At 40.2% G+C, this 23,846-nt stretch overlaps 1 protein-coding gene across 4 annotated transcripts in view; it reads right to left on the minus strand.

Annotated features, from left to right (window-relative positions):
- Positions 1–24: 24 nt before the first annotated feature.
- spina (spindlin a) overlaps positions 25–23,846 on the minus strand; it is a 74,386-nt gene continuing 50,564 nt past the window's right edge. For 3 of the 4 annotated variants that reach the window (XM_078396130.1, XM_078396131.1, XM_078396132.1), the window contains exons 3-7: positions 18,907–19,126; positions 14,435–14,483; positions 11,782–12,032; positions 11,416–11,652; positions 25–9,055 (exon numbers count right to left, since the gene is read on the minus strand). In XM_078396130.1, the coding sequence (XP_078252256.1) occupies positions 8,853–9,055; positions 11,416–11,652; positions 11,782–12,032; positions 14,435–14,483; positions 18,907–18,961 (795 nt within the window). In that variant the 5' untranslated portion in view covers positions 18,962–19,126 and the 3' untranslated portion in view covers positions 25–8,852. Of the gene's footprint in view, positions 9,056–11,415; positions 11,653–11,781; positions 12,033–14,434; positions 14,484–17,560; positions 17,762–18,906; positions 19,127–23,846 lie in introns of all 4 variants that reach the window. The other variant, XM_078396133.1, reaches the window with a different exon arrangement.

Genomic DNA, 23,846 nt, shown 5'->3' on the forward strand with positions numbered 1-23,846 from the left:
AGTTGAAGTAGTATGATACACATTTCAATTGCACTTTTTTATTTTTATAATTATACAACATTAGAAAAAACCTTACAGAAGATTTTGAAGATGCAAAATGTTTATAGAGCTAATGGCTTACAGCAACATGATCTACATTGCCTATACATCTGAAAATTTGCCTAATTCCAGAAGCAAACATCAACATTACATTTTAATTATACATATACAATAGACTTATGCCGAGTAGTTTTTTAAAGAACACTAACTAGTGAAGGACCATAAGCGCGCACATGTGGACACGCAAGCACCCGCACACCAACACTTTCTTACTTCTATTATGCCTCCATCTGAACTAAGAAGGTGGTATTGAGTTAACTTTGCCGAATCAGTATTAAATAAAACAATGGCTCAAGGCACAAGTATCAATAAATGCTCATTCTGTGCGTTTCAATTGGTAACAAAAGGCCCCTTTCTGCTTAAGTGCCAATGTGTGCTATTTCAAATTGGTTTCTTTGCCAAACTTGACACTTCAATATGTTCAGGACACAGGGTTACATGTTTTAATAAAACCTAGGTTCTTATGACATTTGTTAATTCATAATGAGGAACCCTTGGTAGATATTCCTGCTATCTAAATCCCCCCCATCCCACCCAACAACCCACCGCTCGTAAAATAAAAAAGTATGGTCCCTTTTACAACATAAGCCACCACAATTGGCACTGTTCTAAAATCAGTACATTTCAGCCTAGCTAACAACCAGACAATACAATAAACAAACAGACAAACTAAAATATAGTTCCACATGCAAAATTGGTTCTGTGAAATGGGTCTAACTTTAGAACATGCAGAAAAACACTGTTTGCATTTAAAAGATCACAATATAGAAGCTGTACTTCACACAGTAGTTATATAGCCCAAGTTAAATGATTGACTATTTTTATTACATATTCAAGATTGTGTCACTTATAATCACAAGCCCCAAAGAAAAGTTTGATGTTGGCTCCGAGAACAAAGACTTAACCAAGGTCATGACTGCGCTGCATCCAAATCTGTAACTCAATATCAATTTCAATGTTAGTGCTCTCTGCCCAATTTTTCTTGAAAAGGACTTCAAATAAGTCACATTTATTTGAATTACCAATAAGGATTAGGTTTAATATTTCCTTATAGACTCATTCTAATAAATTTACAAACTGGCAAATTTTGCAGAAACTCTGCCAACACTGCAATATGAATGTGTTTATATATATTAAAAACAGAGTTGGGTTATCTCATAGTACATAATACAGTATAGCAGTAACAATTTGCTAACAGAAATAATCTACAAGGAACATATGATCTGCCTTTGGTTGCTCACATTAGAATACTGGTTGAATCACAGTACCTGTGTGTTGATGAAGAATAAAATGGCAATGTGTTCGCCACATTATCCAAAATATATGGACACAAGCCACAAGTGTAAAGAAAAAAAATATTGAATAAATAAAGCAACATCCAGGCAGATGGTTGACATGTTCTTTAAAAAAATAATCATCTAAGTTCAGAAAGTTTCAATGAATGATGCACTTAAAAGTGTGATTTATACAAAAGATATCATAAATTCTTGAATATGACTGCTAGTGTCTAACTGCAAAATCAAGTTAGTTGCATGCACCTGTTGTTGGGAACAAACCTTGAAATTGAGGGATTGAGAAAAGGACCACGATAATAAAATAATTACTTAAATATGCCATTACGCTAAAAATATGCTATGTGTCTTGTCTTTGTGTTTCAGAAACCATTATAATTTAAAACAGAAGTACAACCAAACTGCTTTTCAATTACAACTGTTCTGCCAGTGCATCAACAACTTTGCAACAAAACAGTTCTATTTACATCAGAAGCTACAGAAATACTTTGTGCGCTGAGTTAACGAAACAGGAATTGTGCCAACAAGACAGTATACAGTAAAGTAAAATCTATGGCTCAGATTAACATAATTGCAAAACAAAAGTTAACACTGCAAATCACATCAGTTTCCATATCCCAAGAAGAGCAACAAACATGAGACCTGCATGAGAATGTCTTTCAAAGCTGATCATAATAGTTCAATCACTGTACTATGTCACAACACCTGTGAGGTATTAAGGCACACAAACCGGTATCACTGTTAGAACTACCATCAGATCGAAGAATATTTCCAAATTTTGTTCACTACTTAATAGGCAATTCTAATATTTGAAAAAAGACACAAATGCTGGAGTAACTCAGCGGGTCAGGCAGCATCTCTGGAGAATATGATAGGTGATGTTTTGGGTCAGGACCCATCTTCAGACTGATTGTGGTGAGGTGGGAGGGGATGAAAGCTGGAAGGGAGATGGGTACAGTACAAAGCCTGGTGAGCCAAATATTTGATTGTGCCTCTGATGTTCAGTAACCTGCTAACACATAAAGACTTCACATGTTTTAAATCCAATTATCACTTGGAGAAGTTGTCGGATGTCCATCAGTGCCGATGGAATTATATCCTGGTGTAATTTACCGCAGTCAATAAAGGCTAAAAGAAAATCAGCCTACTGGCAGGGTGGGAAGGGGAGGGGATGAGGTAAGTTATAATCTATTAACAACTAAGGAAAATAGGAGTTTTTATTCATGTCGTATTATCAGAAATACTATTTATATGATAAAATACACAAATTGAAATACTTCAGTGTGGAGTAGAAACTAAACAATTTAATATTGTGGTCGTCATGATATGCTGTGACCTGTGAAATGTTTCAAAAATATCTCAAAGAAAAGAATGTACTTATAATAAAAGCTTATGCACTGTTAATTTATTTTAGGGACAAGGGCATTGATGTTTAAAATCATTGAGAATCACCACATGGACAAGGCCAGTGATAAACCTTGGAAACGCTACAAAAATATTTCTTGTTTGCTAATAATATCCTCTGATCAGCAACAGTGGCCTTGAAACATCTTAATCTGATCAATCTCAAAAAGGAGGGAAAAAAGGAAATACTATTCCAAATTAGTTCATTTAACCATTAGTTTATGTTATTTCTAATTAAAGTAAGTTGATTTTAATCTGCTTTAAGCAATATATATAATTCCTGGCCTGTTAATTCTCATGACTGTACCATTGGTAAAGTTTATGAAATAGTTACTCAGTGGCAATACAAGAATTTATGAAGTGATTCAGAATTTATTATGCAATCAGATATTGTAAAACCAAATATTTTAGGTGGGCAAAAATTTGTGTTTTAATGTCATGTCTTTCTTACTGCACAATAAACCTTCATACAAAGTACAGGTGCCTTTCCTGGATTCCTCTAATGAATATTTATGGATTTTCAATGAGTCTCAACTGAGAATAATTCTAACTCCCTCCCACCAATGAAGTGCTCAATCATCTAGAACTATTCCTTGACTGAAAAGACCTAGTGATTGAAGACCCATATGCAAGGCCCATTTTAAGCCCTACTTATCGTACTTCAAACAATCTGCTCCCTCTTTCTATTGCTATTGATTTTTTAGTTAGATGGCAACATACTTTTAAATTCTCAGTTTTGCACCAACGTCCTGTAATTTCTTGCATCACCTCCTTGCAATTTCCTTGCTAAACAGCAACTTTTACAAACATGTATTAATGCCATCATTTAAATTGCAATTTAGTTGTTCCCAATCATTTCTAAATTGCTGGCTCTCAATGTACAATAACAGAATTTAAGACTTAAGATGAAGAGTATTATATAAAAACAGGTGTGACCCAAAAGTTTAAATAGTGCCAACATTTGTTAAAGGAATCTTATTTTTAACTATGTCTTACTTTCACAGTTCATATATAGTTTATATATCATATTTGAATCAAAAGATAGCCAGCTAGAGGCAAATCAGCTTTTGTTACTCTTAGGAAATAGTTCAGTTGTACTGTGTAGCAACGGCAGCACCAAATTATAAAGCACTTATTATTAAAACTACTTAAATATGTGTCAGGCGTGACACAGAAAATGAATAAATAAAATTGAAACCAACTCATAAAAAGAAGTACTGGACAGAGTCAAATGGGTAGCTTTTAAGTGGAGTCCTAAGAAAAAAAAAAAACCTAGAGAGGTTTAGGAAAGGGGAATTCCAAACCTAATGCCTTAACAGCTGAAGCACAGTCACCAATGATGGAAGATTAACAATCAAGATTCATTAAGACATTAGAACTGGAAGTGCACAATTATCTCAAGACCTCAAGGGAATTGCAAGGAGGTGATGCAAAACTGAGAATTTAAAAGTGTGTTGCTCCCTAACTGGAAATCAATAGTAAGGAAAGAGGGGGTAGATGGTGTGAAGTGGTGCTTAAAATGGGCTTCATTTACAAGTTAGAATAGTCAAATCCAGAAGCAACAAAGGCATGAATGAAGATTTCAACAGTAGATGAGCATAGCAAGGCAAATCGAGCAATGTTGCAGAGATGAAAATAGGTTAGTCAGAAACTAACCTTGAAATAAAATGCAGTACCAAAATAATCTGGTTGTACATTGATCAGGCCGGAGAATAAAAATAATTGGTATGGAATGGAGCTTGTATTTTCCTCTGAAGCTTGGAGCACTGTGGCAATCCAGTCTATCTCGGTGTGACTCTTGATCGATCTCTGACTTACAAAGCACATATCACCTAGCTCAAAGGAAAAGTCAGTTTCAGAAATGCTCTTTTTAGCAAGCTGAGTACCTTAAAATGGGGAACAAATTCTAAAACCATTCGATCAACAGCTCTGGCTCTCTGCTTCTCCACTGCCGTGTATGCCAGCGCAGTATGGGAGCGCTCAGCTCATGCAAGGAAGATTGATCCTGTGCTAAACACTAGCTGTCGTTGCTTCAGTGGATGCATGAAACCTACCAAGACTGACAACATCTATCTACTCTCTGGCATTGCACCTCCAGGAATCAGAAGAGCTGTAGCCAGTCAAAAAGAACACCTCAGACAATCAGAGGATGAAAGACACCCCCTACATGACCACCCTTTGCTACCTCAGCCTTTGGAATCACGCAGAAGTTTCCTCTCTTCTGTCCATCCCCTGGATTGCAGTGCATCGTCCAGAAGGCTCAAACTCTGGGAAGAGAGACTAGAGAAATTTCTAGAAGACATTCACTTAGCAATCGATCCCTCTGAGAAACCCCCACCAGGTTCCGACCAACCGTGGATAACCTGGCGCAGTCTCAACAGACTGCGAACAGGCATGGGGAGGAGCAAATCGTACATGCTGAGTCGAACATGACTGAGTGCAGACGGGGGCCTCCAGACTATGGAGCATCTCCTGAGCTGTGACATGCTGCATGACACATGCACTGTAAAGGATCTTGCAGAGGCCAACGACGTGGCACTATTTTGCTCGCTATTGGCAAACAGTTGTGTGATGACACGAATTTTTTAAAACGCTAAAAATTCTCAATAATTACATGGAAGAGCTTTCTGCTGATCTATCAGCAGATGAGAAATTTAGAAACAGAATGGGAATCAAGAGGTTGTAGTGAGGTCAAGCAGTGAGATTGAAAACTAACTCCATTTACAATTGATGCCACTGAGGAACAGGAAGAGCAAAGGACAGATCCCTAGAAATTACCGGAGGTAACAGTTCAAGAATAGATGATATTTAGTTATATTTTGTGTGGTCCCTTCCAGCTAAATGACAATAGGGAAGGAGAAGAAGATGTGCAGTTTATAAGTCAGAGGCTGCAGGCAGGAGAAGGAAGAGGCGAAGATTGCTCATCTTGGCCACAACTGTACAGGATGTCAATGTGTGTTCCATAAGGTCAATTTCAGTAGTTTGACAGGAATGGCATTCAGAGTTTTGGGACAGCAGGAGACAGCTTTCAGGGTGATAACCCATTCGTAGACTTGAGATGAAAAGGATGTTTGAGATGGTGCACAGAAACTAATGAAATATACAATTTTAAGAATAGGGCAGGGAGAAACTATGGAAATGCAACCTGGTGGTTGAGAGGAAAATAAGGATCAGATAGCTTTATTACTTAGTGTCAAATAAGTCGACAAAAGTTCCCATGATGGTGCTAAGGCTGCCAGAAACAGGAGAGTATTTAAGATATTGGCTACACAGAAGATGGACATGTTCTTTATATTCTAGGGCAATATTGGATTACTAAGCACATTTTGCAGACGAGAACAGACCAACAATTGATTGTGCCATGCACTTAATGTCTAAACAAGTTATCATAATTCCTGTCTCCAGGTCAGACAAATGAATGTGGTCATCCCACTATAGAGACTCAACCACAAAAACTTAGGCAATGTCTCATTGCCGAACTGTCGGAAGTATCAATTTTTAGATGAAACTTCAAACTGAAGCTCCATTTGTTCTATCAAATGATATAAAAAGATCTTACGGCACTGGTTTGAAGGAGACAAAGGGAGTCAGTTATCCATGAGGTCCTGGATAAAATTTATCCTCAATTGACATCACTAAAAACAATTTATCTGGTCATAATCAAATTGCAGCTTGTGGGTGTTTATTGTGCATTAATTGCCACTTTTCTCATTACAAGGGACTATACTTTAACTGGCTGCAAAGCACCTTGGGATATTCTGAAGTTATAAATGATGCTAAAGAACTGCATGTCTTTTCAACAAAGTGTGCCAAAACAATGGGAGAGCAAACTGGCAGATATAGTATAAATCAAATACATACAGGGTAAGCAGTGTGTCTACACAGGTTGGCAACTGCAAAAGTTCAGTTGTAAAAAGGCAGAGAAAAAAATGGAGAGATAGAATTTGTACAAATATAGCTGTCATTGCGATATCGAATTTTCAAGGTAGAAATAGAATCAAAATCAAAGACAACACAGAAAGGAGGCAACACAAAGGATCAATATACTGCCGCTTCTGGAATCTTCAGCATTAAACAAACTGCTGGAGGAACCGAGTGGGTCAGGCCGGGAATTGCGCAAACAACATTTCGGGTTGGGACTCTTCTTCAGACTGAGAAGGTGGCAAGATGGTTACAGTTGGATGAAGCTCTAGAGGGTAAGATGACCGAGTTATGATTTGGTGGTAAGAGTTGGATTATCAGAGGGACAGTTTTGGGACAAGCTTGGCAGAATTTTAATTTGAGAGATGTGATCATTTCTCACCCAGATTTCCATCAGGTCATGTTGTCAATACAGTCATCCATATTAAACTCACAACGTCACAAATGTTAATCTTATTCACAAATGGGCAAACATTCAGAAATTAAATGCAGAGACCAATGACATTAATTGGTTCATTGGCAGAGTCCAAACAATCATCACAGGAAGAGGCCAGTGCAACAAGAAGAAAGGAAGGAGGAATAGCTCCAGTAGACCACACCATATGGCAAGGGAGAGTTTGGAGTACTGCAATTACACACAGCAATCAGTGTCCTCTCAGGCTCTTTGGAGGATACCAAGAAAGGTAGAAGGATTATGGGAGATTATATAAAATGAAGTCAAGCTTGGGATGCAAGGAGATTGAAGGTGAAGAACGTTGAGGAATTTGGTATAAATGCATTTTGGAGTGCACCAATTTTGGAAATAAAGGAGATATGATGTTTTGTAGAGGTTTGAGTAAGGGTAAGGAAGAATAACTAAAATTCATTAAATTAGGAAACTGGAAATAGAAATGGTGGTTATTAAATTGACAAATTATTATACAAATGAAAATATTTAGTTATATTTTGCCAATTATCTACCAATTTAGAGTAAAAGTATATTTTTTATCTTTGATGAAATACATCACAGAAAAAATAATTTACAAATTAACACCATGTAATTTTAGATACTTTCTCAATGTCACACTAAAGATCGTATTAAACTAGATTTGAAGCCAATATTGCTGAAAGTAATACCAAAGCTGTCACATTGTCATAAAACAGGATGACCTTTAGAGCAGGAACTTGCAAACTTGCTGATATGCAATTCAACAACATGGTTCACCAAGTTGTCTTGTGAAGGCACTCATTTGAATCGAACTGCTGACATTCAATATGTGGGAGACAGCAGTTCAAGTCGACAGTACACCATCCTTCCAGGGCAACTAGGGAAGGGGAATAAATGCCAGCAATGGTCACTATTACAAAAACTTTAAAATTACTTCTGCATTATAATGTTCTTCAAGTTTCCAAACAATTTCACAAATTAATCTATTTTCCTTACTCTTTTAACAACAGCATTTTTTAAAAACATACATGCTATTTAATACATTGCAAATTCACGATATTTATCATGTTTATATTGAAAAACAAAAGGGTTTATGAAAAATATTGAACTCCATTTCTTAGTAAAACTGCAACAGGTCATAAAAAGATCAATATTTTATACTGTAAAACATTAATACATTTTGTAGCTTATTCTGAGGCCAACTAAGGTGTGCTCAACTTCAAATAAATATCATAATTGTCATATGGAATATTAGATAGAAACAAGCTGTAAGTTTTAATGCCCAGTCCATTCCACGTGACCATCACCAGTTAATGGGGTTTTCACCCAATTCAGATGATTGTTTTATTCACATCTAATCGAATTTATGCCACTGCATTACTCACTCTATTTCCAAACCCTCATTTGGGTTTACTATTTTCAAGCATGTTTGTGACAAAGTGCATTGGAAATCTTGTTCCCATATTTTTAAATACTGGTTTAAGACTTACTTTTCCAAAAATCATCTTGCATTCGGACCATCATAAAAGGAAATATTTGAACACCCATTTGTCTGTTTCAAACTTCTGTTCTGTTTTATGTCTATGGCAGAGACCGTGAGATTACAATAGTATACTGGACTTCAAGAAGCCGGGCTCATCAAATGTCCACAGATGGAATTAGTTCATGTAAAGGCCAATATGGCCTTCCCATTATACTATGGAGTGTGTCTAAGAGGTTTTTACCAAATCATAAACATATATGTGGAAATCATCATCGAACTTGATAAAATACACTGATGGTTTGGCTTCTACTTGGTGGATGACCATGCCAGTCCTCTTTGAGCCATCTTCTTTGGCATATTCCACTTGCTTACCCACCAAGCTGTCTACTACTTCTCCTGGTTCTCTTTCAGCTGGTGGAGAATCATTATCTGTAGAATCAGAAATTTAACCATCAGCAAAACTAATCTGCAGTCTGCAGCTTACTTAAGCTTTAAAAGAGAAGAAGAAACATTTAAAAATGGAGGCCTTTTGGTCCTTTGACCTTCCCCATTATTCAACGTGATCATGGTTGATCCTCTATATCCTTGATGCCCTTTGTGAGTAGAAAGGATGCCTTCAAAACATATACTGACTTGGCCTGCACTGCTTTCTATGGCAGAAAATTCCAGACTCACCACCGTCAATACAGAAATTGCGCATCTCACTTCTAAATGTTATACCCCATATCCTGAGATGGTAACTCCTTGGTTCCAAACGCCCCCGCTAGATGAAACATCCTTCCTGCATTCAAACTTTCAAGCCTGATCCGAATTTTGTACATTTTCATTCTTTTAAGCTTTAGTGAATACAGACCTACGTGATGCAATCTGTCTTCACTCAACAGTATTGCTATCCCAGGATTTCCATTGCACTTCCTCTACATTAGATATATGCTTCTTTAGGGAAGGAGTCCAAAATTGCATGCAATACTCCAAGTGTTACCTCACTAAGCCTTTACATAACTGCCATAAGACATTGCTCCTGCACTCAAAGTCTTGCAATGAATGCCAATATACATTTGACTTATTAACTACTTGCTTCACCTGCCTGTTTGTTTTTAATGATGGGTGGGTAAGGATACACTGATTCTTTTGTACATCAACATTTCTCAGGGTCATGTAATTACTTTATGACAGGAAGCAGAACCATTTAAATTTCTCAGCTGATCTTGATAGATCCCAACAGACAATTGTTTTTAAGGAATGTTGGGATACTTCAGTTGCTGGGGAAGGAAAGCATCACTACAAAAAGTCAATCAAAGAAAAATAAGAGTAATTTGGTAAAATAATTTATAAACAAAGTAATTTAAACAGCTCCTCAATATTTCACAGAACACGTTCCTGAAAGATTAGAATTTAAATAGCATGAAAAGTGAAAACAAAGTACAACTGAATCATCTGCCACCTTTATCCAGCCTGTTCTATATTTAAACCAACTTCCTTTTGAAGTTGGAATCCACTCATTTCAAATATTTCAAGAAACAATACATTACCTTCTTGGTGCAACTAGGGATGATAATTGCAGATAGACACAAAATGCTGGAGTAACACAGCGGGACAGGTAGCATCACTGGAGAGAAGGAATGGGTGACGTTTTGGGTCAAGACCCTTCAGTCTGAAGAAGGGTCTCAACACAAAACATCACCTATTCCTTCCAGAGTTGCTGCCTGTCCCGCTGAATTACTCCAGCATTTTGTGTCTACCTTCGATTTAAACCAGCATCTGCAGTTCTTTCCTACACATGATAATTGCAGAGATTGTCTGTGATAGCAATATCCCAAGAATTATTATTTTTTAAATCTAGTTTTATATTCTGAGTATCTGGTGATTCAGCCCCCAGGAAGAATCAAGACCTGCATATAAATTGGCTTTAGATGTTGCATTATTTCTTGAGCTAGGATCTGCAAACTACCACAAATCATTCGGAAAAGCTATGCTCGAGACACTGGTGCTATTTTGAGAGAAACATGCTCAAAGGCCAAAGAAACGCCTAATATGCATTGATTTTTTAAGAAACTCATTCAAGCAGTGGAACTGACTTTCAATATGTGCTTATCATTCCTTAACTCATTTGATTTTACAAATTCAATCCATTATAGTATATGATTATATGGTCATGAGCTCTGCTAACATTATAACTTTGGAGTAGAAACCAAGCTATATCACTAGTCTATAAACAGCTTCCCTGTCATACTTATATTCAAAAATCAAACATTTGATTTGGCGACTCTGACAAATGAATCAAGTTTTCTAAAGAGGCAGATGTCAAAAATCACTTTCCCAAGACATGTTCCTACTGTAAACTTATACCTTGGTCTCTTGCCCTCCTCCTAACACCCAGTCAGCTAGAGATCAGTGTGCAGGCAAATACATAATTGCATTACAAGATAAAGCACGAACCATTCTATATAAAATCTGATAAAACCCCATTTCAGATCATTTTCAAGCTCCACTCGCAAAGCAACTCCAGACGGAGAGCAGTGGCAAATGTGCCAGCAACACTAATTAAATCTTCAGCTGTCTCACTTTTCTACACCAATAGACTGCATCATTAACTTTTTTACAATAAATATAGCTGCAAGGCTTGAACAACATTCATATTTGCACAGGGGTCATTCTCTAGTCTTTGTAGAAATTATATCTAAAACATCCAATTAAGGTACCTTCCGTCAGTTGTGTTATGCACAGCAAATAGTCAGAAAAAGAACAATTATTTACACAAATAATGGGAATGTTTTCCTTATACTTACTTGAGTCAGGCATAATTCGCAAATCTCCTTCTTTGTAGTCTTCTAAAAGTTGGTACATGTATAAGACAGGATCCTTTTCATAGGTGATATAAAACCAGGTAGTCATGATGGGAGCACGTGCCAGCACCATTCCCCGCCATTCGTCTTTAGCCCCATCATCGTCTTTCTCAAACATGTGCTCAACTGCTTTGCCTATCATCATTTCTGCCAGATCTACATCACTGATTCGAGAGGCAGCTAAAAGCAAAAGAAAATGCACTGAGTACTAAGCAATTGTTGTAATTATGCACATTACAATGATAAAAAGAAGCTTTGATCATGTAATTATGTGTGATTAATGATTTTGAAATCATATTTTCCACTCACAAACTCTATCTGGGAGGACGCGAAAGCCTAACACCCTTTCATCTTTGTGAAGTTCAAGTCCATATACGCAGTCAAATCCATCGTATTTGATAAGGTAAAGTGCAGGATTTACTGGAACTTGATCTAGAACCGTGCCTTTCCACTGCGTTATTCCACCTTGTTCTTTCCACCCATGTTCAATTCTGCAACCTACGATGTTTCGCCGTGAATGAGATACAGCTTTGCTTGGTCCCATGTTGCTGCGATGTTTCCTAAACAAGAGAGGAGCATGAATTTAGAAATTGAACCACGAGCAGGGGGGAAACATTTAAATCTCCTATTTGTTTCCACAAAATATAGGTATAGAAATATAGTCAACTTGCAGTACACAGAGAAGAAAAAGAATAATAAACAAAAAGATTATGCAGCCAAATTGACCATTTCACCCAAAGTTGCTATCAGTTGCAAAAACGTGTGACCCAGCAATCAATTCAGATAAATATGTGCTACATACATGAAGAAAAACACAAATAAGCTTTCCTTGTGCAATCACAATGTTAATGATGCACAGATAAACTCAAGTTGAAATTTTGTAATATTTCATTTTTTAATTCTCAGCCTTCACTTTAAACTCAGAAAATTTGAGACAGTCAGGAGCCTGGCCCTGGAGGACTTGCTGTGGAAACCTCTCACTTTCAACATGTGGATGTAATGACTCACTACATTGATTTTCAAACCATTCAGTCAAAACCTCATAATGTTAACCAAAGTTTCAATCCCTGATTAAACATGTGACCTGTGAACTGAGTCGCTCGACACACTGAAAAAGTAGATATGAAAGTCAGCAGACCCTCTCAGTAGAATCTCCAAACACAGAGTCAAGTTTTTATATTTTGTTAAACACAAAGACAACAATAAATTATTAACTGCAGCTTCAATACCTATAATCAACTACTCGGCTTTAAGATTTTGAGTATAGACGGAGTAATTATAGAATAGAGAACACGATAGTTTAGGAATAGGCCCTTCGGCCCAGAAGCTTCCGAGGATAGAACCGGATATCCAAAATATACATCTTTTGTTACAGTGTTGGGGGTTCAATTTCTGAATACATAAAACACAGAATATTAAGCAACAAGACAGGCTGTGCATTAAGTGGCAGAGATACAACTTTAACTATGTGTTAATAAATGACATGGCCACGTAATATTTTCCCTGATCTCATCATGAAGGTTTCATTGAGGGTCAACTAACATGCAAATTTATCTATTGTCCAAAATGGTACAATATTTCAATGTTTCACACCCGATGATTGGTTTTGAATGCCTTAAAGTATCCTTGTAAGTTAAACTGTGAACAGGTTATTTTGTCATTTTGAACATTGATTCTTATTTTAATAAATATCTTCTACCTTTTCTACCACTCTTACTGGCAGAGGTTGCAGATTGCAACCACGTTCTGTGCAAAGTTTTCCTTCACATTCCCACTGCATCTGTTATTCATTACTTTCACCATGTGTCTCCTGGTCATCTCCATTTATCCTAATTAGGACCATCATGGTTTTTATATGCATACTAGACAGGTGTGCATCCGTTGGGTGGAAATCTCTGCTGCGGGTGGTCCTGTGGGCATGTGAACTCCCGTTGGGTGGAAATCTTTGCTGCGGGCCCGGCAACTGTCCCGAACTGACGTGCTGGGTGGAAATCTCTGCTGCGGGCCCGGCCACCCTCCCCCAACTGACGATCCTGCAGGCCGGATAACCCGTGGACCCGTTACTGGGTGGGGAGTGTACCCCGGGGCCGTGCCGGGTTCACCAACCGTACCAATCGGTGCACCCGTTGGCGGGCGGGAGCCGGTAGCGGACAGGGAGCGTGGCAAATCTCTGCTACGAGCAGTCCTGCCTCAGCCCCGTTTCTCCTGTGGGCCTCTCCTGCGGGCTGGGAACCCTGCCGCAACTGACGATCCTGCAGGCCCAGCAACCCGTGGAGCCATTGCCGGACGGGGAGTGTCTCCTGGGTCCGTGGGTGGGCGAGGAGGGAGTGGGAAAAGCCACTTACCTGGGCCCAGTGCGTCAAGCGCTGATCGGCGGCGACGGCATGGACCCATTGCCAGGCGGGGAGTGTGTTCCGGGGCCGTGGGCGGGACAGGGAGAAGGCACTGACCTCGGCCCCGTTTCTCCTGCGGGCCGGGCGTGGAGCCGAAGCCTCTCCTCCAGCTCCGCTACGATCGGTGGCGCAGCCATCTTGTTGGACCCTCTGCCACCGTGCTTCCCCACGGGATGAAAGTGCGGGCGCGGGGCATGCCAGGACGGGCGCCGGTCCTCCCGGGGGGGGTAGAGGCGAAGCGCATTTATTAAAGTTTATTAAGTAAATTGTTTTTAAAAAGTAATATAATTCGGTTTATTCAGACCGTGGGGCAATGGTGAAAGGGTGGGCCTAAAATGTTTGCGTGTCGTTTTGGCTGTGGTTCGGGGACGGTCATATATATATATATATATAGGAGAGTTTTAGTAATATAGATATATAAAAGCATATATATGAAAGCACTGAAATAACTTCTCTCTATAATATGCTTGTTATCTTCACTCCCAGCAATCCTAGAGTCATCTTCAATTCCTCGTAATTTAATATGACAACACGACAGTTTACATCTGTTTTGACTTTGACAGACGCACCTGTGATTACTTTTCTTCTTCATTATATTACCAGACACACCAGGAAGACCTTGAGAAAACAGAAAGTGAATACGTCTAATCAGCAATGCAGATTGTTGATGTACATTTACATAATCTGAAGCAAACGGCTCTATTCAGTCTGCAAGTGTGACCGGCAATCTGTAACTAATTTCCCGCTTCACTCCGACATCTGCATCCGACACGTCCAATGATGCACAAGAATGTACATCTGATGTACAGATGTCCCAAACTAAACATTGTGAATATGACACAACCTGCGTAAAGTTATTAACTTTTTTCATGCATAGTGCTCAAAAACATGGCATTGTGCAATCCAGTTTCTAACCTCTCATCCTTCAATTAGGCATCTTTAAACCTTCCATGTTCATCTCTCTTCTGGCTGTCTGCCCTCCAAAGCCTCCAAACGTATCGTTCCGCAATCCCACACGGCCCAGTTTTACCTTCTCCCCAAAATCTAAAATCAGAACTGCCTTGGCAGACCCATAGTTTCTGTCTGCTCCTGTCCCACTGAAATCATTTCCACATACCTCAACTCCATCCTATTCCCCCTGGTCCAATCTCTCCTGACTTTTGTCCAAGACACTTCACACGTCCTTCTTCTTTTCAATGACTTCCATTTTCAAGTCCCCCATTCCCTCATCTTTACAATGGACGTTCAGTCACTCTACACCTCCATCCCCCCAGGAAGACCTTAAAGTCCTCCGTTTCTTTCTTGACTGCAGAACCATCCAATTTCCCTCTACCAACACTCCTCCGCCAAGCGGAGCTGGTCCTCACCCTTAGCAACTTCTCCTTCGACTCCTCCCACTTCCTCTAAATCAAAGGTGTAGCCATGGCACCCGCATGGGCCCCAGCTATGCCGGCCTCTTTGTTGAGTACGTCAAACAATCCCTGTTCCAGGCGTACACTGGCCCCATCCCCGAACTCTATCTCTGCTACATTGACGACTGCATCGGGGTTACCTCCTACACCCATGTTGATCTCATGGACTTCAGTAACTTCACTGCCAATTTCCATCCTGCACTCAAATTTACTTGAATCATCTCCGACACCTCCCTCCACTTTCTTGATCTCACCGTCGCCATCAAAGGAGTTAGACTATCGATAAATGTCTATTTCTACTGACTACCACTGCTATCTAGACTACATTTCTTCCCGCCCTGCTTCCTACAGACTCTATCCCCTACTCCCATTTCCTCCAACTCCACCGCATCTGTGCCCAAGATGATGTGTTCCATTTCAGGACATCTGAGATGTCCTCATTCTTTAGGGAATGAAGGTTCCCCTCTTCCATCATAAATGAGGCCCTCACACAGGTGTCCTCAGTACCCTGCAGCTCCGCTCTTGCTTCCCCCTCCCCCTAGTCGCAACAGGGACAGAGTCCCCCTCGTCCTCACATTTCACCCCATCAGCCGTCGCATACAGCACATAATCCTCCTACATTTTCACTACCTCCCACCACAAGTCACATCTTCCCATCTCCACCCCTTTCCGCAGAGACTGTTCCCTTCTCAAATCTCTGGTTAACGCATCCCTTCCCACCCAAACCTCCCCCTCCCTAGGTACTTTCACCTGCAACTACAGGAGATGCAACACCTATCCCTATACTTTCTCATTCAACTCCGTCCAGGGACTCCGACTGTCCTTTCAGGTGAGGCAGAAGTTCACTTGCACCTCCTCCGACTTCACCTACTGTATCCACTGTTCTAGGTGTGGACTCCTTTATATCAACAAGACCATGCGCAGACTGGGCAATCATTTCGCTGAACATGTTCGCTCAGTCTGCCTTGGCATATGCGATCACCCGATTGCCAAACCCTTTAACTCCCCTTCCTATATTGACCTTTTTGTCCTGGGTCACCTCCACTCGGAATGAGGCCGAACGCAAATTGGAGGAATAGCACCTCATATTTTGCTTGGGCAGCTTACAGCCCAGCGGTATGAATCTTGATTTCTCTGACCCTTGCATTCCCTCTTTTCCCCTCCTTCCTCCACCCTATTTGTCCTACTGGTTTCACTGTCATCCTGCTTAGTTTCACTGTTTGTATCCAGTCGTCTCCGGAAGACATTCACATGGCAATCGATCCCTCTGAGAAACTCCCACCAGGTTCCGACCAACCGTCTGCAGTTCTGCCTCACGTCCAGTATCAGGTCAAGATTCCCCTTTTCTCACTTTTTGCCCCAGCAGCCGTCACAATTTTCAATTTCTGACAATTGTTATGAAATGCTCCATTTAAGAGGCTTTAAGATAGGCACATGGAAGTGCAGGGAATGGAGGGATTTCGATTTGTGCAGGCAGATGAGATCAGCTGGGCATCATGTTCGCCACAAACATTGTGGGCCATAGGACCCATTTCTGTACTGTACTGTACTATGAATCCTGCTTCTAAAACTCTCATCTGCTTAAAATCCCGATGGGATGCAATAGGTGCGCTTTGGAACAATGTGGCTCATTACATGTCAAACCCCAAAATAATTCATCAACACAAGTATGACAGGAAGCACTTTGCTGAATTTCCAGATCGCAGCAAATACTCTGGGAAGCTTCTTCACAGTCACTATGATTTTCCTCAGCACACTAATGAAAAAGGTAAAGTTTTGCAACTGCATTTCCCGGCATTTCCTTTCTTTCCCCATTAAATTTTAATCTACCAATCTTTCCACGATTTTATGGACCCTTTATTTCAATTTTGATTCCGTACAACAACTAAACTAACATGCATCGAAGAAATTTCAGCACAGGACAAAGCTAGTCATCATCTTCTACTTTTGGCATTCCAGTAGGTTGTACCCTCAGGTCCCTCTCCCTTTAATTCACACTTCCAACACCATAAATATCCAATCCCCTTCCATGGCACCTTCCTTTGGGAAAGCACGGCAGGAAAAGCTGCAGCTACATGAGGTTGAGGACAAACACACCATCCAAGATCCAGGACATATCTTCACTGTGATGTAAAAAAATACTTGTACTTCCTTCAATCTAAATTTGCAGCATTGCTAACTAATTTCCTCAGTAATTCCAGATAAACAATCAGAGTTTTCATTTGCTCCTAAATGTTGCCCCTTGTACGATAACACTTTTTGTCAGACTCTCTCTTGCCTTACATCTTATCAAAGAATTTGTCTTTTTTTCTTGCCTCCCTTTCCTTTTCTCTGCTCCTTAAAACTGTTTAACTTTTCCAAGTTCCAATGTCATTGATCTGAAATGTTAGATCTCTGCGGATGCCATGTGTCTTCCTCATATTTGCAGTGATATTTGTGACATGTGCAAATGTCAGCCTCAAACTGGACCAAAATGGTTGTTTTCTGCAAGAAATGTTAAAAAAAGCTTACCTTATGGACAGAGTAAATAGATCTCTGAGGCCTATATATGTTTGTCAAATAAACAACAAATGCAGCCAGTTAAATTATCACACAATTATTGCAGCACCCAATTACAGCAACTGAGGCAGTATATTGATTGAACAACAGCCTCCTTCTATAAGTAATGGTGAATTTACAAAAGGAATTGATTATTTCTCTCTATACCATCTTATCCACAATAAGCTTCCATGAGGGATTGGATAATAATAAATTAGCCTTGCATGATAGTATCTCTACTTGTCACACAGTCCAGAGTGATGCAATAGAGAATAAAACCCTGGAGTTGTGGCAAAGTTTGCTTGTTACCAATTGGCAGTGCTGGGGGTGTTCAATATCTGGTCAGTAGAAAGAAAGTGAGTTAGAGGACCTGACTTCTGATCACTATATGAGACAGCATGTTTGGGAGTCAATGCCTTGTGGTGTGGAGGAGGTCCACAATAGAGTCAATAAAAATAATTATTAAAAAGCAATCAACTGAACTGAGAGGGGGGAAACTTTAATGGTGAAGTGCGAGGCATGTTTTTTAAACAGAGAATGATGGGAGCCTGGAACACATTGCCAGGGGTGGTAGTGGAGGCAGATACGAGAGTAGAATTTAAGAGGCTTTAAGATAGGCACATGGAAATGCAGGGAATGGAGGAATATCGATCTGTGCAGGTGAGATCAGCTTGGCATCATGTTCGGCACATTGTGGTTCCTGTGCTGTACTGTTCTATGTTCCATGAATCCTGTTTTCAATACTCTCAATGATTTGCTCATTAATGAAAAAGGCAAAGTTTTGCAACTGCGTTTCCAGGTTTCTTTTCCTGTTAAATTTTAATCTATCGATCATTCCACAGTTTTTTTGACCCCTTACTATAATTTCAATTTTGACTTCCGCACAATAAATAATCTAACATGCATCAAAGAAATTATAAGACAGAACAAAGCTGGTTCATCGCATGGCCTGTAAAAAATTATTGTTATCCACATAGTAAAAAAGAGGGGAAGGGCGAGGGGTGGTGTGGGGTGGGGGGAGGTAGGTGGGCAAAGATGAGAAGCACAGAACAAATCGAATAGATACTTCCTTTGCCTTTAACAAATCTTACCTGCTGCATCAATTGATAACCTCTGACTGGATCGCTTCCCAAATGGGGTCTTCATTCATCTGTCTAGGACACACAGGTTTTGGTAAGGTAAAGCTAAAGTGATGCCTGCAGCGTGATGTAGAGACCCCCAAGCTGTGCACACAACTCCACAGCAGTGGTACCCAGCACTGGTATTAAGGGTTGCATGGAACCAGGATTAGTACATAGGAATCCAGTAAACCTGTTTTTTAAAAAAAAAGAAAAGTAATTATTCCTGAAAGACACATCTGGCTGACAAAACTATTGAAACAAATATAAGTACAGGTACATCATTTCAAAATTACTGACATTTTCCTCCCACTTCTTCCAAATCCGAGGTGTAGCTATGGGCACTCGCATGGGCCCTAGCTATGCCTGCCTCTTTGTAGGGTACATCGAACAATCCCTGTTCCAGGCGTACACTGGCCCCATCCCCGAACTCTACCTCCGATACATTGACGACTGCATTGGTGCTACCTCTTGTACCCATGCAGAACTCACTGACCTCATACATTTCACCACTATTTCCATCCTGCTCTTAAATATACTTGGACCATCTCCGACATCTCCCTACCGTTTCTGGATCTCACTATCTCCATCACAGTAGACAGACTAGTGACTGACATCTACTACAAAGCTACTGACTCCCACAGCTATCTTGACTACACTTCTTCCCACCCTGTTTCCTGTAAAAACTATCCCCTACTCCCAATTCATCCGTCTACGCCGCATCTGCGCCCAGGATGATGTGTTTCATACTCAGGCATCAAAGATGTCCTCATTCTTTAGGCCCACTACTGGCCACATCTTCCCATCTCCACCCCTTTCTGCTTTCCGCAGAGACTGTTCTCTCCGTAACTCCCTGGTCCACTTGTCCCTTCCCACCCAAACCACCCCTCCCCAGGTACTTTCCCCTGCAACCGCAGGAGATGCAACACCTGTCCCTCTACCCCCCTTGACTCCATCCAAGGACCCAAACAGTCTTTCCAGTTGAGGCAGAGGTTCACCTGCACCTCCTCCAACCTCATCTATTGTATCCGCTGTTCCAGATGTCAACTTCTCTACATCGGCGAGACCAAACGTAGGCTCGGCGATCGTTTCGCTCAACACCTTAGCTCAGTCCACCTTAACCAACCTGATCTCCCGGTGGTTCAGCACTTCAACTCCCCCTCCCAGTCTGACCTTTCTGTCATGGACCTCCTCCATTGTAATTGGGAGGCCCAGCGCAAATTGGAGGAACAGCATCTCATATTTCGCTTGGGCAGTTTACACCCCAGCGGTATGAACATTGACTTCTCCAACTTCAGATAGTTCCTCTGTCCCTCTCTTTCCCCTCCCCTTCCCAGTTCTCCCAGTCTTCCTGTCTCCTACTACATCCTATCTTTGTCCCGCCCACTCCCGACATCAGTCTGAAGAAGGTTCTCGACCCGAAACGTCACCCATTCCTTCTCTCTTGAGATGCTGCCTGATCCGCTGAGTTACTCCAGCATTTTGTGTCTACCTTCAATTTGAACCAGCACCTGCAGTTATTTTCCTAGACATTATTTCTCTTGTACATCCAGAATAATTACTTTGTCTTTGGATATTAACTCATCCAACAGTAGCCAACAATGGGTGGGAACTGCAGGCAGTTCCCAATTAAAGTGCCAGCATTCACCTCCCATAAGCATCAGCAAGTGTAGGATTTTACCATGAACAAACAAGTTCCCAGGTTCCTGGCTTGGCTCTATTAATGCTTATCAAACTGCTTTGGACATTAATAAAGCACAAACTTGCAGAACGCCTGAGGATACACTGGGGTACTACAGTGCCGTCCATAATGTTTGGTACAAAGACCCATCATTTATTTATTTGCCTCTGTACTCCACAATTTGAGATTTGTGATAGAAAAAATCACGTGGTTAAAGTGCACATTGTCAGATTTTAATAAAGGTCATTTTTATACATTTTGGTTTCACCGTGTAGAAAATACAACAGTGTTTATACATTTCAGGGCACCATAATGTTTGGGACACAGCAATGTCATGTAAATGAAAGTTGTCATGTTTAGTATTTTGTTGCATATCCTTTGCATGCAATGACTGCTTGAAGTCTGCAATTCATGGACATCACCAGTTGCTGGGTGTCTTCTGCGGTGATGCTCTGCCAGGCCTGTATTGCAGCCATCTTTAGTTTATGCTTGTTTTGTGGGCTAGTTCCCTTCAGTTTTCTATTCAGCATATAAAAGGCATGCTCAATGGGGTTCAGATCGGGTGATTGACTTGGCCACTCAAAAATTGGCCAGTTTTTAGCTTTTGAAAAACTCCTTTGCTTCTTTAGCAGTATGTTTGTTGGGATCATTGTCTTGCTGTAGAATGAACTGCTGGTCAATGAGTTTTGGGGCATTTGTTTGAACTTTGTTTGCAGATAGGATGTGCAGATAGGATGTGCAAACATTTGTTTGCAGATAGGATGTGTCTATTCACTTTAGAATTAATTATGCTATTACCATCAGCAGTTGTATCATCAATGAAGATAAGTGAGCCAGTATTTTCAGCAGCCATACATGCCCAGGCCATAACACCCCCACCACTGTGTTTCACAGATGAGGTGGTATGCATTGTATCTTGGGCGGTTCCTTCTCTCCTCCATACTTTGCTCTTGCCATCACTCATCCTCTCATCTGTCCATAAGACCTTTTTCCAGACTGTGGTAGCTCTTTTAAGTACTTCTTGGCAAACTGTAACCCAGCCATCCTATTTTTGCGGCTAACCAGTGGTTTGCATCTTGCAGTATAGCCTCTGTATTTCTGTTCATGAAGTCTTCTGCGGACAGTGGTCATTGACAAATCCACACCTGACTCCTGAAGAGTGTTTCTAATCTGTCGGACAGATTGGAGGTTTTTCTTTATTATGGAGAGAATTCTTCTGTCATCAGCTGTGGAGGTCTTCCTTGGCCTGCCAGTCTCTTTTGCGATTAGTAAGCTCACCAGTGCTCTCTTTCTTCTTAAAGATGTTCCAAATAGTTGATTTTGGTAAGCCTAAGGTATGGCTGATGTCTCTTAACAGTTTTATTCTTGTTTCTCAGTCTCATAATGGCTTCTTTGACCTTCATTGGCACAACTTTGGTCCTCATGTTGATAAGCAGCAATAAAGGTTTCCAAAGGTGATGGAAAGACTGGAGGAAAGACTAGGTGCTGAGAGCTCTCTTATACCTGCATTAAGGAGGCAATTAAACCCACCTGAGCAATTACAAAAGCCTGTGAAGCCATGTGTCCCAAAAATTACGGTGCCCTGAAATGGGGGGGACTATGTATAAACACAGCTATAATTTCTACCTGGTGACACCAAAATGTATAAAAATACCCTTTAATAAAATCTGATAATGTGCACTTTAACCACATGTGATTTTTTTCTATTACGAATCTCAAATTGTGGAGTACAGAGGCAAATAAATAACTTTAGAGAAATAATACTGTATCAACCTATATTTCAAAAATGAATTTACTTCACGACCCGAATATCTTTTCCGAATAGTTTAGCCGTCAATAATCACTGTTTCAAGCCACGGGTTCTCCTCCCAATAAAGGCAGAGATACTTCCAGTGAACAGAGTAGTTTAAACACAGTTATATTTTTAAATGAAGCATGTTTAATTCTGAGGAGTAATTTCTCCAGAGGGTTATAATTTATCAAGGATTTCCAAAACACAAGTACAATACTTATAATACTAGAAAAACGTAGAGTTGCAGATGAACAAGTTGTCTGTCGAGGACAGAGGCTGAGGAGTGGATTCTGTGTCATTTGTCTGTAACGCCCTATCACCCTCACTGTCTTCTCACATTTGTACTGCTTATTATACAAGTTGACATCATCTTTGTGTGATGTTTTGCAACTACATTGCAGGTCAAGTAGACAGTATAACTTAATTAACGTGGGCCTTGTTTTTTCTTCACTAACATCATGATATCAGTACGGTTACTGTGGACCACATGGTTCTTCTTTTCTAATCAGTTCTTGGGTCAGGAGGGTCATCATCTTAAGGTCTTCATGGTCAGTATTCCTTCGCTTGATAATGTCAACATGATAGGCATAGTGTACTGGGCAGAAGCTTATCTTAATTAACAATAAGCCTTTGAACTTAGGACAGTTTCTGCTGCAGTGCAAAAACTGATGTTAGCAATAAGCCTTTTGGGCCTGGATTGTGTTGAAATATCGCACACCAATTTTATTAACTGAAGACTTCTAGCCCAGCTAATCCTTGCTGAAACTAATTTTGAGATCTGACTCCTGCCAAGATTCCCCCTGGGCGTGACTCTCACTTCACCAATAAGCTACCAGGACTGGAGGAGCTTTTCCTTGATTAGGTGCCCAAGAAACCCATTGAGTATCCCTCAATAGAAGGGTTTCTGCATGATCATATTTTTCTGAGTGGTCACTTCCTTAATCTTAGCTGCACACATCTCTTCAAATTAGAAGATTTCTGATCATCATTTGTTCCTACATTAATCATTTTATGTGCCTGACAACCACATAAATGTCCAATATAATGTTCATCTTCAATGTATTTTTCTTCATGAACAGTTCTCGTTTTTTACAATCTTTTAAATAATTCAAGTTTAGACCACAGTCTTTGTTACCAATAGTTCATCTCGTCAGCTGGTGATATCTTATATTGAGCCAAAAGTGGTTAATTTATTTTCATTGGAGTGTTTAAATTTTCTTTGGACATTGCTCAAGATTCATTTGAATTTTCTGAAAATAAATCCTATCTTCATCAGCCCAAGAACTGTGTTTTAGTTGAAGAGAATCAAATTCAGTAGTATAAGTCTGAGGTAAAACAGATAGAGGAAGGCTTCCCTTTATATTAACTGACAAAACGATGGATATAGTCCCTTGGTTGAAAATTCTGGTTGGATTTCCACTTCTGGGTGACCAGAGCAGG

The sequence above is a fragment of the Rhinoraja longicauda genome, chromosome 3, assembly GCF_053455715.1.
Source record: "Rhinoraja longicauda isolate Sanriku21f chromosome 3, sRhiLon1.1, whole genome shotgun sequence".
NCBI lineage: Eukaryota > Metazoa > Chordata > Chondrichthyes > Rajiformes > Arhynchobatidae > Rhinoraja > Rhinoraja longicauda.